Source organism: Scatophagus argus, chromosome 15 (assembly GCF_020382885.2).
Source record: "Scatophagus argus isolate fScaArg1 chromosome 15, fScaArg1.pri, whole genome shotgun sequence".
Taxonomy (NCBI): Eukaryota; Metazoa; Chordata; class Actinopteri; family Scatophagidae; genus Scatophagus; species Scatophagus argus.
In genome coordinates this window covers 2,331,502-2,348,135 of record NC_058507.1, presented here as the reverse complement: position 1 = coordinate 2,348,135, position 16,634 = coordinate 2,331,502, and the positions used below count along the sequence as shown (strand labels likewise).

The window sequence follows — 16,634 nt, the reverse complement described above, 5'->3', positions numbered from 1 at the left end:
CAGGAAGAACTCCAAATAGTCTCATCATTGGCTCCAGTGTCTCTCTGAGCCTCAACACAACCGTCAGAAGGCAGACGGGGTGAAAGTCTCAGCTTACTGCAGAAAAGACACAAATGCAGATAAAGCCGGTGCTTAACTTCTGCTTTTGTGCATTTGCATTTGTGCAGTTCTGAGTTGTGTTCATTTTATTCATTCACAGGCTAGAAAACATCAGTCTCCCCGAGATAACCTGTGCAGATAATCATATTTACAATTTAGTACAATTTACTAATTATAGCCTTAATTTTGCAGAACCCATTTTGTGTGCTGTGTTTGTGAATGTTTAATGACTCACAGTAAGTGGACTTTGTTGAGCTGCTCTGTGACTGGTGCTGCTAAAATTATCAAATTCAATTTTCCCTTTAACTGTGCATCACCCTGCAAACTATTTCTGAGATGAAGTTATTTACTTGTGCTTGTGGAGCCAGTTGGAATTAAGCTCTATGTACTAAAATATTACTGCAATAAGCAGGTGTTATATCAGATGTTATTCTGGTATTTATGTTTTTTGACTGTTTTTTGTGTATTCTGTGTGTGTGTGTGTGTGAGCAGGAGCTGGTCGAAGGCTGAGAGGAACAGAACCTGGTGCAGAGAACGATTCAGTGAGTGACTTTAGTTGCTCATTTTACATTTTTATGGTTCTGTTTGATATCTTATTCTCGGCAGTCTCTCAGATCTCTGGCTTGGTTTCAATAAACAGAAAAACTGTATGTTAAAAATGAGAGCATTTAATTATGCACATACTAAAGATGTCCGGATCAAAACTATTTGACTCTCATCCCATCTTTGCTGGTGAGGGAACTTCCCTTTCATCCCCAATCATGATACTACCACCTGTTATCAATGAACCCGTATACCTGTGGGACGTTCCAGACAGGTTTTTTGAATGGTGCACAACTTTCCCTGTCTTTTGTAGCACCTGTCCCAAGTGGTTTGTGCTGCTGGCATCAAGCTCAGAAGAAGATATTTACAAAATCAATGAAGCTGATGAGGTCTTTCTTTTTCAGTTGAGTACATGTCAAAAAGGATTAGCAAATTAATTAAATTAATTAATTCTGAGGGGACCATTAATGTTTGTTCCAAATTTTATGTGAATAAATCAAATTATTGTTGAGATATTTTTGCCTGACAGAATGCCAATGCTGCCATCCCACAAAGCACACTACAGATGTGACAGTTATTAGATGTCAAACAGTCAAACAAGCGATCAGTGCTGCCTCTGGCATAACAAGGTGCCATCACACTATTTGTGATCCAGTTTTCTCCACATAAAGAACTTGATTGTGGTTCATTCTGCAGATAAAATTGTTTAGGAGAAGCGGAGAGAAAAAATGTCTGACTCAAATCACACGATATCTCTTTGATATGACAACGACATTTGTTTGAGGAATAGACGGTTCTTGTGCTGACTGACCTTATCTCGGCACAGGTATGTGACGAGCCGTCTCAGTTCACAGGGGGAGAGAGACCACGGCCTCAAGGATCGTCCCCCGTCGAGGAGTATCCTGAAACTGAAAAATACACCGACAGTGACGTAGAGGTACAGAGCGCCAACACATCAAAGTGTTACACTGACACAACAAACCAGGGAGAAGCCAGGTTCAGGCAAATCAGAAAGTTAGCAAATGAACTAAGAAAAATAATCTTGTGACCAAAAGAAGCAAGCTTGTGTATCTGGCTCATTTATGCTGACATGGAGCTATGCATGTGAGCATCTTTAATGCCTGCAACAAACAGTAGTGACACTGAAGAAGATTATAACTGGTCCGCTTCAGTGTCTGCTCCACATGAAACTTTCATACACAAATTCTACTAAGACACTCGAGATTTTCATCATCCATTTTCTCCTGCTTATACGGGGTCAGGTCGCAGCAGCAACAGGCTAGGCAGGGTACTCCTGATGTCCCTCTCTATAGCAAAGTTTTGCAGCTCTTCTTAGGGGATTCTGCACTGTTCCCAGCCCAGATGAGATGTATAATCTCCCGATGAGCTCTGTGTCTACAATGAGTTCTCCTTACCAGTTCGGCATGGATGGAAAACCTCTAAAGGAAGGCACTCAGCAGGCATCCTATTCAGATGCCAAGATGCCAGATGCCAGATTTGTATTTGCAGCAGTAGCAATTATTGGAGTCACATAAAAAAAACACTAGAAATTACTGTATACAATAATAATGTGCTCTTGAATACCTAAACTGTGTTTTATTTGATGTTCTGTTATTTACTTTCTTACAGGCCTTACCCACTGGGGATACGTATATCATACATCATGCTTAAAGTGTGTGTGTGTGAATCCTGAACATTCCTAAACTACATGGTGGTGTGAACAGTGATATGCCATTAAATGCAGTCAGTCAGTCTGTGCTGTGTTTGGCTTTGCAACAATAATAATTTTTGTTCAGCAAGAATTCAAGGATACTTATTTTTTATTTTCTTTTAGTGCGAAGCAGAGCACGACCCACATCACAAAAGTGGGAGTGGAAAGAAAACTAAAAAGTCTGGGCTTGGGTCCATGTTTGAAAAGCGCTCAACTCCAAAGATGAGTAAACTGAAGGTGAGACACTCCCACCTTCTCTCTGCAGTGTATCTGTGTGTCCCTTCAGGCTGTGCTGCAGCAGAGAATAGCACAGCTGAAGGTAAAATGATTTTATCCTTTCTATTTTGATATGTCGGCAGGAAGTTCACAGCCCTGAGTCTGGGGTGATAGTGAAAACAGCCAAAGATGGATGTGCAGAGGGTCTTGTTTATGGTGGAGGGGGGAAAGAAGGGATCTTCATTAAGGAAGTGGTGCCAGAGTCACCTGCCTCAAAAAATCTGCAACTGAAAGAAGGTAAACTTGCAGTTTTAGAAAATAGTGACATTTTCTCTTCAATATCAGTGAGAACTGCTAATTTTACACCTTGTTGTATATTGTACAAGTACTTTTGTCCATGCAAATGTCATTACCTTAACTAAAGAAACTTTAAGAGCAAGTTACAAAGTCTATTAACTAATCATTCTGTATTGTTTTCATTTTTATTGTAATTCAGTTATATATAACAGTTTCATAGACTGAAAACTTTTTTGTCTCAGAGCTCTAAAAATATTTTGCTCTTGTTTACCAGGTGATCAGATTCTGAGCGCCACTGTGTATTTTGACAACATGTCATACGAGGATGCCATTCAGATTTTGGAACACGCTCAGGCTTACAAAGTGAAGCTTTGCTTGAAACGCAAACCAGACATCACAGAGTCTGAACCAGCCATCGAATCTGACGTCATCCCTGTAACTATTTTAAAATTGTCTGCTCAGACTGTTTGTGATAGATAGTCGTATGGCTAGAACTGACAATTCATTTTTCTGTTTCTGAACAGGAGGAAGAGCTCCACGCTCCAGAGATGAGGGAGGCAGGAAAAACCAAAAGACATGGTGATGCACGAATTTCATGGCCTAAGTTTCCCTCCTTTGGAAAAGGACGGAAGTCACGCTTTACAAGGTCTCACAGTTCCTCAGAGGCCGATGAGCAGAGAAAGCTTGAGCTTAGTCCCACCACAAGTGACACTGAGTCGCCTATAAAATCTCAGGATGCTCTCAAAGGCAAGAAGAGGCACAAAATAAAGCTTTCTAATTTTGCAAGGAGAGGCCGCATAAGTTCATCTGAAGACCAGGACACAGACACAACAACTGGGCAGATCAGTGGCAAAATGCTCCAGACACATGAAGCACCACACATGCTTTCCCCCGAACGCAGTGAAAGACCCTCAGGAGAAACGCCTGAAGTCTACGTGACAGTGGGTCCAAAAGTAGTGGAGAACTTTGAGCAAATCGATCAAAAACTAACGGGACCTCAGACTGTTCAACACAAGGCAGAACTCATCACTTTAGACAGCACTTTGAAAACTGCAGATCTAACTGTGGCTCTGGCAGATAAAGAAAGCTCTTCTGGTGTGAAGTCCCCTGATGGCAAGAAAAAGAAGAAAGAACGCTCTGAATTAAAAATGAAAATTTTGGGGAAGGATAAATCACACAAGAAAGATACAAAAGCAAAATCTTCGCCAAAAAGGTTGAAAACTCTGGGGGCAAGTATTGAAATACCAGATCAACCTGAAAATGAAAAATCAGATGTCATCCCAAGTTCTCAGTCACACACAAAACTACAGGAAGATCAACTAACCAAATCAGGGACAACACAGAAGGAAATTAGTGTACCAAAGGTGGAACTTGACATCTCTGATATTGCATTTATACGCAAATCTCCCCAGAAGGATGAGGAAAAAAGGAAGAAATGCAAGGACATTAAACAAAAACAAGAATCGAGGACAGGCCCAGCGTTCAAACTGCCTAAAATTGGCCTGAGTGACATTCCCACTGAGGAAACTATACAAAAAATGAATGTAAATGTTGAAGAACGCACAACTAGAATCAAACAACTTACAACTGAGGGTACAGAAATGAAAGAAGATCCTTATGAGCAACTGTCATCCAGAACATGTCTTCCCAAACGTGAGGAAATCGAAATTCCAGGTATGGAGGATATGTCTAAGAGAATAACTGCCAAAGGTCTTAAAGAGCCTAAAGCTGGTTTTATGGGACATTATGAAGAACTTCAAGCTGAAACTGTACAACTGTCAATTGATGTTGACAGCGTGAAAGAGGCAGTTTCAAAACTGCCTGGATATAAGCTGCCTAAGGTTGACACGTCAGGAGTGCCTATTCCTGAAGAAATTACTGTGATAGATGCAAATGCACAGAGAATATCAGTGAAGACACCCACTAAAGTTGTAGATACCAAAGCAAAACATGAGACACACTTCACTAAGTTTGACATAACTGCCTCTCCAGAAATCTCCAAGACTACAATCAAACTACCAAAGATCACACCTGCTGATTTAACCTCAGAGGAACTTTTAATTGAGACAAAGGTAGGTTTTACAAAACCTGAAAAGAAATACCAAACCAAGGCAAAACAAAGTGAAAAAGAGATGAAACGAGAAGATATTACAATACCTGGCAAAGAGAGTACACAAGCAGTAGCAGCTCAACAGGCACAAGATTCAGGCACAGACGGCATCAAATATGAATATAAATCTGCAACTACACTCAGCCCAAAAGAATCAGATAAAAAATCAAGAAAGGTAACAACAGCTGGCTTTGGGATTACAAAACCAGACATAAAAATCCCTGACATTGGAATTCACTTGCCAAAACAAAATCTAGCAAAGAAAAAAGGTGATTCCATAAAGGAAGAAGGGGCAATCTGCATTGGGCAGTATGAGGGAGTCGTGTCTGATGTCAAAATGTCAGAAATTGATGGCATTGAATACATTGATTCAGTTGGTGGCCCACCAGCGAAAAAGGATAGTGACACTCAGTTTACAGGTTTTGGTGTTAATCTAGATGCCACAAAGGCGCATGCTGACATTTTCGGACTAGAGATCAGAAGTGAAGTACAAGATGTTAATGCTGAAGCACACACAATCAACCTGCCCAAATCTGGAACAAATACTGCTGACATTAGTGTAAATCTGCCTGATGCACACAAGGCTATAAACATTGATGGGGGAGAGATAAAAACACTCGAAAGACATGGAAAGAGTAGTAAGTTTAAAATACCAAATCTCGACATATCCATGCCAAAGGTGAAAGGATCTAAAATTGATTCAAGCCTGTCCAAAAAAGATGTGGATGTCACACTACCAGAAGCTAAAGCTGAGTTCAAATTCCCAGAAGTTCCTGAAGTTGATGTAACTCTTGGAAACGTAGGTGTTTCTATTCCAGAGCCAATGATGGAAGTTGAAAAACCCGAATTGGGAATCAAACCTCTGTCAACTGAAGGTGAACTTGATGAACGAGGAGGCAGGTTTAAACTTCCAAAATTGGGAATCACGATGCCAAAAGTGAAAGGGCCTGAAATTGATTTCAGCTTATCTAAGAAAGACGCTCATGTGACACTACCAGAAGTCAAAGCGGATGTCAAACTCTCTGATGCTGAACTAAAAGAAGCCTCTGCTAAAGTGGAAATTAAAGCTCCTGAATTTGAAGGTGTAGAGAAGGATGCAGAAACACTCAACATCAACACAGAGGGTTCATCCCTAGATGTGAAAACAACAGCAACTGAACTTGAAGGAAAAGGAAGCAAGTTTAAAATGCCAAAATTTGGAATATCTTTGCCAAAAGTGAAAGGACCTGAAATTGATTTAAGCTCATCAAAGAAAGATGTAGGTGTCACACTGCCTGAAACTAAAGCAGAGGTCAAACTTACTGATGTTGAACATGCAGAACCTAGAATCAAAGTAGAGGTCAAAGCTCCAGAGATTGCAGTTCACCAAAAAGATGCTGAAGGATCACCATCAAAATTTAAGATGCCAACATTCAAACTACCAAAATTTGGTGTTGGTACTCCAAATGTACCAAAAGTACCTGATATGGACAAAGATGTCAAAATAGATGGAAGTGACATTCATATTCCTGAAGTAGGACCTGCAGTTAACATTGAAGTTCCCAACATTGACTTGGAGAGTCCCTCAATAGATGTGAAAACCAGGGGGGCTGAACAGGATGGGAGAGGAAACAAGTTCAAAATGCCACATCTTGGTTTCTCAATGCCGAAGGTAAAAGGACCTAAAGTTGATTTAAGTCTATCAAAGAAAGACGTAGATGTCACATTACCAGAAGCTAAAGCTGATGTCACACTTCCAAAAGTTGATACTTCAATTACAGAGACTAGCATGGAAATTCCAGATGCTAAAGCTCAAGTCGAACTTCCAGAAGTCCCTGACATTGATGTGGAGATGAAACCACCAGAGTGTGAAGAAGAAATGGATGGTCATGGTGGGAAGTTTAAAATACCAAAGTTTGGAATCAAAATGCCAAAATTAAAAGGGCCTGAATTTGATCTAAACTTGTCGAAAAAAGATGTAGATGTCCAGAGATTACCAGAGACAAAAGAGGTCAATCATGAAAAAGGAGATGTTTCAATTCCAGAGGTTAAGATGGAGGTTAAAAACCCTGAATTGGAAATGCAATCCTTGCAGTTTGAAGGTGAACTTGATGGACAGGGAGAAAGGTTCAAAATGCCAAAGTTTGGAATCAAAATGGCAAAAGTGAAAGGGCCAGAATTTGACTTGAGATTATCAAAGAAAGATGTAGATGTGACATTACCACAAACAAAAGTGGATGTCAACCTCCCAGATGCCTCTAAAATGGATGTTAGTCTTGGAAAAGTAGAAGTTTTGATTCCAGAGGCAAAGGCTGAAGTTGAAAAACCTGATCTGGAAATTAAACCTTTGCAAACTGAAGCTGAACGACAAAAAAGTAAGTTTAAAATGGCAAAGTTTGGAATGGCAATGCCAAAAGTAAAAGGACCTGAGTTTCATCTAGGCTTCTCAAAGAAAGATGTAGGTGTCACACTATCAGAAGCCAAAGCCGATGTCAACCTCCCTGACGTTGAATTAAATGAACCTTCGGTTAAAGAAGCTTTGATTCCAGAGGTGGAAGTTAAAGAAACTGCAGTGGAAATCAAACCTTTGCATACTGATACTGAACTTGAAGGACAAGAAGGCAAAGTCAAGATGCCAAAGATTGGAATTACAATGCCAAAAGTAAGAGGGCATGAAACTGATTTAATCTTGTCACTACCAGAGGCTAAAGCTGAAGTCAAACTTCCAGAAACTCCTGCTCTTGCTATGGATATTAAACTACCAGAGTGTGAAGTTGAAACTGATGGGCAAGGGAGCAAATTTAAACTGCCAAAGTTTGGAATATCATTGCCAAAAGCACAAGGGGCTGAAACTGATGTAAGCTTACAGAAGAAAGATGTAAGTGTTAAATTACCAGAGGCTAAGGCTGAGGTTAGACTCCCAGAAGTCCCTGAAATTGATGTTAGCATTAAAAAAGTAGATGTTTCACTTCCAGAGGCCACAATGGAGCTTAACAAAGTTGGACTGGAAAAATCCTTGCAGTCCGAAGGTGAACTCGATGGACAAGGAAGCAAGTTCAAAATGCCAAAGTTTGGAATGCCTGTGCCAAAAGTAAAAGGACCGGAAATTGATTTCAGCTTATCAAAGAGAGATGTAAACATCACACTACCACAAGCCCAGGTAGATGTCAGTCTCCCCGATGTCAAACTAGAAGAACCTTCTGCTAAAATGGAAATTAAGGCTGCTGAGATTGGAACTCCGTCACACAGTCAGAAAGAATCACCATCAAAATTTAAAATGCCAGCAATCAAATTTCCCAAATTTGGAGTTGCAACTCCAAATGTCAGTGCAACAGTACCTGAAATAGACAAAGATATCAAAGTTGATGGAACTCACATGCACATATCTGTGCCACACGCAAATGTTGACGTACCAGAAGTTAAAACAGAGGTCCATCTGCAAGAGGTTGAAATCAAAGAATGTTCTGGTGGTATTGTGATAGACCAACACTCAGGTGTTGAGGTAGATGCAAAAATGAAAAAGCCAAGGTTTTCCCTGCCGAAATTTTCTTTCTCAAAACCAAGTATTAAGGCCCCAGACATTGATGTCAGTCTTCCAGATGTAAATACTGCAATTCCAGAGGGAACGCTGGAAATTAAAGGAGGGAACATGGATATGAAACCAGTCGAGTGTGAAGCAGAAGTTGATGGACAAGGAAGCAAGTTTAAAATGCCAGGGCCTGAAATTGATTTAAGTTTATCAAAGAAAGATGTTGATGTGACACTACCAGAAGCCAAAGCTGAAGTCAAACTCCCTGATGTTGAACTGAAAGAACCATCTGCTGAAATAGAAATTAAAGCCCCTGAGATTAAGGTTGCAACAAAGAAGACAGAAGAATCACCATCAAAATTTAAGATGCCAACATTCAAATTACCAAAATTTGGAGTTGGTGCACCAAGTGCCAGTGTAGAAATGCCCGATTTGGACAAAGATGCCAGAGTCGATGGAGGTGACATTAAAATTCCCGAAGAGGTTCTCACAGTTGACGTTGCAGCACCCAGCATTGACATTGAAGTCCCATCAATACATATGACCACTACAGAAACTGAACATGGAGGAAAAGGAAGCAAGTTCAAAATGCCAAGTCTTGGATTTTCAGCGCCTCAACTCAAACGGCCTGAAATTGATTTAAGTTTATCAAAGAAAGATGTTGATGTGACACTACCAGAAGCCAAAGCTGAAGTCAAACTTCCTGATGTTGAACTGGAAGAACCATCTGCTGAAATAGAAATTAAAGCCCCTGAGATTAAGGTTGCAACAAAGAAAAAAGAAGGATCACCATCAAAATTTAAGATGCCAACATTCAAATTACCAAAATTTGGAGTTGGTGCACCAAGTGCCAGTGTAGAAATGCCCGATTTGGACAAAGATGTCAGAGTCGATGGAGGTGACATTAAAATTCCCAAAGAGGTTCTCACAGTTGACGTTGCAGCACCCAGCATTGACATTGAAGTCCCATCAATACATATGACCACTACAGAAACTGAACATGAAGGAAAAGGAAGCAAGTTCAAAATGCCAAGTCTCGGTTTTTCAGCGCCTCAACTCAAACGGCCTGAAATTGATTTAAGTTTATCAAAGAAAGATGTTGATGTGACACTACCAGAAGCCAAAGCTGAAGTCAAACTTCCTGATGTTGAACTGAAAGAACCATCTGCTGAAATAGAAATTAAAGCCCCTGAGATTAAGGTTGCAACAAAGAAAACAGAAGGATCACCATCAAAATTTAAGATGCCAACATTCAAATTACCAAAATTTGGAGTTGGTGCACCAAGTGCCAGTGTAGAAATGCCCGATTTGGACAAAGATGTCAGAGTCGATGGAGGTGACATTAAAATTCCCGAAGAGGTTCTCACAGTTGACGTTGCAGCACCCAGCATTGACATTGAAGTCCCATCAATACATATGACCACTACAGAAACTGAACATGAAGGAAAAGGAAGCAAGTTCAAAATGCCAAGTCTCGGTTTTTCAGCGCCTCAACTCAAACGGCCTGAAATTGATTTAAGTTTATCAAAGAAAGATGTTGATGTGACACTACCAGAAGCCAAAGCTGAAGTCAAACTCCCTGATGTTGAACTGAAAGAACCATCCGCTGAAATAGAAATTAAAGCCCCTGAGATTAAGGTTGCAACAAAGAAAAAAGAAGGATCACCATCAAAATTTAAGATGCCAACATTCAAATTACCAAAATTTGGAGTTGGTGCACCAAGTGCCAGTGTAGAAATGCCCGATTTGGACAAAGATGTCAGAGTCGATGGAGGTGACATTAAAATTCCCGAAGAGGTTCTCACAGTTGACGTTGCAGCACCCAGCATTGACATTGAAGTCCCATCAATACATATGACCACTACAGAAACTGAACATGAAGGAAAAGGAAGCAAGTTCAAAATGCCAAGTCTCGGTTTTTCAGCGCCTCAACTCAAACGGCCTGAAATTGATTTAAGTTTATCAAAGAAAGATGTTGATGTGACACTACCAGAAGCCAAAGCTGAAGTCAAACTTCCTGATGTTGAACTGAAAGAACCATCTGCTGAAATAGAAATTAAAGCCCCTGAGATTAAGGTTGCAACAAAGAAAACAGAAGGATCACCATCAAAATTTAAGATGCCAACATTCAAATTACCAAAATTTGGAGTTGGTGCACCAAGTGCCAGTGTAGAAATGCCCGATTTGGATAAAGATGTCAAAATCGACGGAGCCAACATTAAAATTCCTGACGAGACTCTCACAGTTGACGTTGCAGCACCCAGCATTGACACTGAGGTTCCATCAATACAAATGACAAATGCAGAAATTGAACATAAAGGAAAAGCAAGCAAGTTCAAAATGCCAAGTCTCGGTTTTTCAGCGCCTCAACTCAAACGGCCCGAAATTGATTTAAATTTATCAAACAAAGATGCTGATGTGTCACTACCAGAAGCCAAAGTTGAAGTCAAACTCCCTGATGTTGAACTGAAAGAACCATCTGCTGAAATAGAAATTAAAGCCCCTGAGATTAAGGTTGCAACAAAGAAAAAAGAAGGATCACCATCAAAATTTAAGATGCCAACATTCAAATTACCAAAATTTGGAGTTGGTGCACCAAGTGCCAGTGTAGAAATGCCCGATTTGGACAAAGATGTCAGAGTTGATGGAGGTGACATTAAAATTCCCGAAGAGGTTCTCACAGTTGACGTTGCAGCACCCAGCATTGACATTGAAGTCCCATCGATACATATGACCACTACAGAAACTGAACATGAAGGAAAAGGAAGCAAGTTCAAAATGCCAAGTTTCGGTTTTTCAGCGCCTCAACTCAAACGACCTGAAACTGATTTAAGTTTATCAAAGAAAGATGTTGATGTGACACTACCAGAAGCCAAAGCTGAAATCAAACTCCCTGATGTTGAACTGGAAGAACCATCTGCTGAAATAGAAATTAAAGCCCCTGAGATTAAGGTTGCAACAAAGAAAACAGAAGGATCACCATCAAAATTTAAGATGCCAACATTCAAATTACCAAAATTTGGAGTTGGTGCACCAAGTGCCAGTGTAGAAATGCCCGATTTGGACAAAGATGTCAAAATTGGGGAAGGTGACATTAAAATTCCTAAAGATGCTCTCACAGTTGATGTTGCAGCACCCAGCATTGACATTGAAGTCCCATCAATACATATGACCACTACAGAACCTGAACATGAAGGAAAAGGAAGCAAGTTCAAAATGCCAAGTCTCGGTTTTTCGGCGCCTCAAGTCAAACGACCTGAAATTGATTTAAGTTTATCAAAGAAAGATGTTGATGTGACACTACCAGAAGCCAAAGCTGAAGTCAAACTTCCTGATGTTGAACTGAAAGAACCATCTGCTGAAATAGAAATTAAAGCCCCTGAGATTAAGGTTGCAACAAAGAAAACAGAAGGATCACCATCAAAATTTAAGATGCCAACATTCAAATTACCAAAATTTGGAGTTGGTGCACCAAGTGCCAGTGTAGAAATGCCCGATTTGGACAAAGATGTCAAAATTGGGGAAGGTGACATTAAAATTCCTAAAGATGCTCTCACAGTTGACGTTGCAGCACCCAGCATTGACATTGAAGTCCCATCGATACATATGACCACTACAGAAACTGAACATGAAGGAAAAGGAAGCAAGTTCAAAATGCCAAGTTTCGGTTTTTCGGCGCCTCAAGTCAAACGGCCTGAAATTGATTTAAGTTTATCAAAGAAGGATGTTGATGTGACACTACCAGAAGCCAAAGCTACAGTTCAACTTCCTGAAGTTGAACTGGAAAAATCTTCTGCCAAAGTGGAAATTAAAGCACCTGGAACTGAAGTCCATACAAGTGATGTTGAAGGATCACCATCAAAATTTAAAATGTCAACATTTAAATTACCAAAATTCGGAGCTGCTGCTCCACAGGTCAGTGTGGCAGTACCTGATGAGGACAAAGACATAAAAGTGCATGGTGAACATTTAAAATTACCACAAGCAAAAGCTGAAATCAAAATTCCTGATGTTGAAATTAAAGAGCCTGGAGGTTCAATTTCAGTATCACAAGCACCACTGACAGAAGGTGATGCCAAGTTGAAAACGACAAGGTTCACATTACCAAAATTTTCATTTTCAAAGCAAAGCACAAAAGAGCATGTAGCTGATGTCAGTCTCCCAGATGCTGATGTTTCTCTTCCAGAAGATAATGTGCAAGTCAAACAACCAGAGGTGGAGCTTAAGCCAGCAGAAGGTGATACAAAATTAGATGTGCAGGGAAGCAAGTTTAAAATGCCAAAGTTTGGCATCTCAATACCCAAAGTGAAAGGACCTGAAATTGATTTGAGCTTATCAAAGAAAGATGTAGATGTCACACTTCCAGAAGCCAAAGCTGAAGTTCAACTTCCTGATGTTAAGATAAAAAAAACATCTGCTGACGTGGAAATTAAAGCTCCTGAGATTGCAGCTCAAACAGGTACTGTTGAAGGATCACCATCAAAATTTAAAATGCCAACATTCACATTGCCCAAATTTGGAGTAGCTACTCCAAAGGCCAGTGTAGATGTACCTCATGTGGCCAAAGACATTAAAACTGAGGGAGGAGAGCTTGAAGTATCTAAAAGGGGAGCTACAGTGGACGTCACAGCACCCAGCATTGACACTAAAGGTCAGTCTGTAGACGTGAAAATTAAAGGAAGTGAACTTGAAGGATCAGAAAGCAAATTTAACATGCCAAATTTAGGCATTTCTGTGCCTAAAATTAAAGGACCTGAAACTGATTTAAGCTTATCAAAGAAAAATGTAGACATCACAACACCAGACGCTAAAGTTGAGGTCAAACTACCCAGTACTGAAGGTGATTTTTCAGTATCAGATACACCTACAGTTGAGACTGAAGCTAAGTTGAAACGACCAAACTGGACATTTCCAAAATTCTCATTTTCAAGGACGAGCAGTAAAGCCCCTGATGTTGATGTAAACCTTGACACGTCCAAAGCTGATGTTGCATCACCAGAGGCCAAAGGAGAAGTCTCTTTAACTGATGCCGAAGTTCAGGGACCTTCAGGGGCTATTTCAATGGAAGAGCCATCTGCTGCAGAACCTGATGCAAACTTGAAAAAATCCAAATTTTCACTACCTACATTTTCTTTTTCCAAGTCAAGTGTTAAAGAACTTGAAGTCAGTGCCGAGATTCCACATGCTGAAGTTTCCCTTCCAGAGGTAGAAGTGAAAGTCAAACAAGCTGAAATTGTGGTTAAAGCCCCTGAGCCTGAAGCTGAACATGGTGGACAAGGAAGCAAGTTTAAACTGCCAAAACTGGGCATTAACGATGTAGACATCACTCTGCCAGAAGTTAAAGCAGACGTGAAACTCCCTGAAAAGGAAGTTAAATCTTCAGCTAGAGTGGAAATGAAAGCTTCTGAGAGTGAAGACAAGTCGAAGGATGTTGGAGGATCACCATTAAAAATCAAAATGCCAACAATGAAAATGCCAAAATTCGGAGGCACTACCCATGATGTCACTGCAGAAACACCTGATTCAGACAGAGTAGCTGAAACTGATAAATCTAAACTTAAGGAGGATGTGACTGTCATCATCAAAGGTCCAAGTCTTGATATTAAAACCAATGAGACCAAAGCAACACCAACAGATACTGAAACGCCAAAGACTGACAGCATGGGTCTTGGCTCTCCAAGTAAATTCAAACTACCATCATTTAAAATGCCAAAACTGAGTTTCTCAAGAACCAAACCAGAAGACGAATATACTGCTGTTGAGACTGAATGCAAAGAAGATCAGCTGGAAATGGAACCTGAGCTAAAAGGAGAAAGTAAATCACCAAAAATGACTTTGACATCATTTGGTGAAATCCTCAAGAATATTGATGTCGAATTTGATGTTTCAAAACCCAACAAAGAGGAAGAAAATCTTGAAACCTCAAAGAAAGTTGAAACAGATGAATCCAATATAAAGCAGTTAGAGCCAAATGAAAAGGAAACACATACCAAGCAAGAGAGTACCAAAAGTCCTGAGAGGACAGGTTGGTTTAAATTCCCCAAATTTGGACTTTCTTCACCATCAGAACCTGCCAAGATTTCTGAAAAAGATGAGCATAAGGAGGAAAAGAGCCCAGTTGGGGAAACTGTGGATGCAGAAGTAAGTTCCACTGGTTCTGTTCAGTCATCGGACGCCTTTGCTGACATTAGCTCTGCAATGACAAGTGAGCATGCTGGCCTGTCCTTACCTTCTCCAACCAAGGTAACAGTAAAATACTCTGATCCTAACGCTGCTACAGAGCATGAGGAGATGCACAGTAGCATCATTACCTCCTCTACAAGGACTGAGTTGATCTCAGTTGAGCCAAACATACCTGAGAAAATCACCATTCTGTCACCAGGAGTTTCATCTTCATCGGAAGACACAGTCAAACTGGAATCTGGAAAAATACACCTCATCACATCAAATATACAAGCCACCCCAGAAGCACAGCATGCCAAACTTCTAACCGCCTTCCAAATCCAATCAGCTGAAGGCCTTCCCCCAACATCAGAAGCTAACGAAGCTGCATCACGGACCACTGAAGACTTGCAAAGCAGCAAAAGAACGATCTTTGAGAGGCATTTAGTGAGGGAAACATCAAGTGAAAGAAGTGAAAGCAAAGAAACATTTGTAATAACTAAACAAATTACACGAATTGGTATGTTTGATTCTTCTGAACCCATCTCAGGTGAGACAGCTTCATCCATTCAACGACTGAGAGATTCTGTGCACTCTGAGAAAATGAAGTTCTTTGACGGAGCTGAAAAGTGAAGTGACTTCATCTAAATGATGTCCAAAGATACAATCCCTGATTGTCCAGACACAGGGGCTGGTGGGTTCTGAATTTCGTTGTCCACAAGTCATTTGACAGAGGGGTGAGATAGGAAACAGGGCGGCAACTGGAAATGACCATAAGCAAGTTTAATTTACCAATCACAAGAAAAGATTTGCCAGGGTTGAGGGGCGTTAAATTCAACCTATGCATGTTACTGACCTGTACAGAGATGGATTAATGCATTTCACACTTAATAAGCTTTGTAACAGAGTGCCCTTACTGCAAATTATGACAGGTCCAAATATCTTTCCTTATTATGGTACAGAATTAAGTAAGCCATATCTTTTGCTTATCAAAACCTTTGCCGTTGATACAACTTACTTGTGCTCCTTGTTGTCCAATGATAATCACCAGTGCATTTGATTTAAAAACAGTTCATGTGAAGACTGTTGCAAAAATTGATCAATGTTACTGACATTCCAAAATGTTTACAGTAATTTCACTGTAAAGTTGACGCAAGAAAACACCTAACATATAGTGCATATGTTACGCCAAAATATGCCTGCTGCTGTAGCTACAACGTAAAGACACAATAGCAATGCAAAGCAGAAATGAAAACGCTTATGCTCAAACAAAGCAAGATTACTGCTACAAATGTATTTTTAATATTTTGCTTAGAACCTAATTTGCTACAGTACAATTATAAATCAACAGTATGATCTCTTTCAATATCACTGTACAAAGTGGGAATATTAAAAGGCTGTGTAAATAGCTTTTAAGGATATTAAGAGTTTTACTTGATTACTGCTCTATTAAAGCTTTAACTCAACGTGTTTGCAAAGTTATAAACAACAAATAAATATTATTATATTCAAACGTGTGGCTGAAGCCAATGATGAGAGTCATTTTCTGTAATGCCAATCAGTGGATTTCAAACCTGTCTGTTTTTTTTCCCGCTTATTCGGTTTCATTTGACTTACGAAATGAGGAAATTAACACACCTTTGGTCACAGTGGGCTGAGTGAGTAGTGGAGGAACTGATCATGCTGAAAGGCTGTATGTTGTTCTGACTTAATAACAAAAAAGTAACAATGAGAGGACATTTCTTTAAAAATATGAGATTATTAGAAACACGTGGCTCGACGTAAGGTTATTTTATGGCGTTGTCATAGGATGGCATTGGATTTGCACACTAGAGGGAGACACAGCTCACAAATACATTTTTACAATCACTGTGTCGTCGGTGTAGTATGAACAGTTAGAAAAGCGAATTACCTCCACGACACGGAATGAATCCCACCTGTGCTGGCTTAATGATGAAAAACAAACATACTTCCTTGCTACAGGCTTT

The 16,634-nt window shown here is 40.1% G+C and overlaps 1 protein-coding gene across 1 annotated transcript; it reads left to right on the top strand.

The window, feature by feature from the left end:
* Nucleotides 1-2,487: 2,487 nt before the first annotated feature.
* Nucleotides 2,488-16,397, top strand: LOC124072174 (neuroblast differentiation-associated protein AHNAK). Its single transcript, XM_046413393.1, has 4 exons — nt 2,488-2,590; nt 2,713-2,866; nt 3,141-3,301; nt 3,391-16,397. The coding sequence occupies exons 1-4, from the start codon at nt 2,549-2,551 to the stop codon at nt 15,277-15,279; spliced, it is 12,246 nt and encodes a 4,081-aa protein (XP_046269349.1). The 5' UTR covers nt 2,488-2,548; the 3' UTR covers nt 15,280-16,397.
* The last annotated feature ends 237 nt before the right edge of the window (nt 16,398-16,634 follow it).

What these genes read in the sequence shown, in the direction of transcription:
- LOC124072174 (XM_046413393.1), top strand. Translation starts at nt 2,549, where the DNA reads ATGTTTGAAAAGCGCTCAACTCCAAAGATGAGTAAACTGAAG. An exon ending in AAATCTGCAACTGAAAGAAG is followed by an intron (nt 2,867 to 3,140) that starts GTAAACTTGCAG and finishes CTTGTTTACCAG; the next exon opens with GTGATCAGATTCTGAGCGCC. An exon ending in TCGAATCTGACGTCATCCCT is followed by an intron (nt 3,302 to 3,390) that starts GTAACTATTTTA and finishes GTTTCTGAACAG; the next exon opens with GAGGAAGAGCTCCACGCTCC.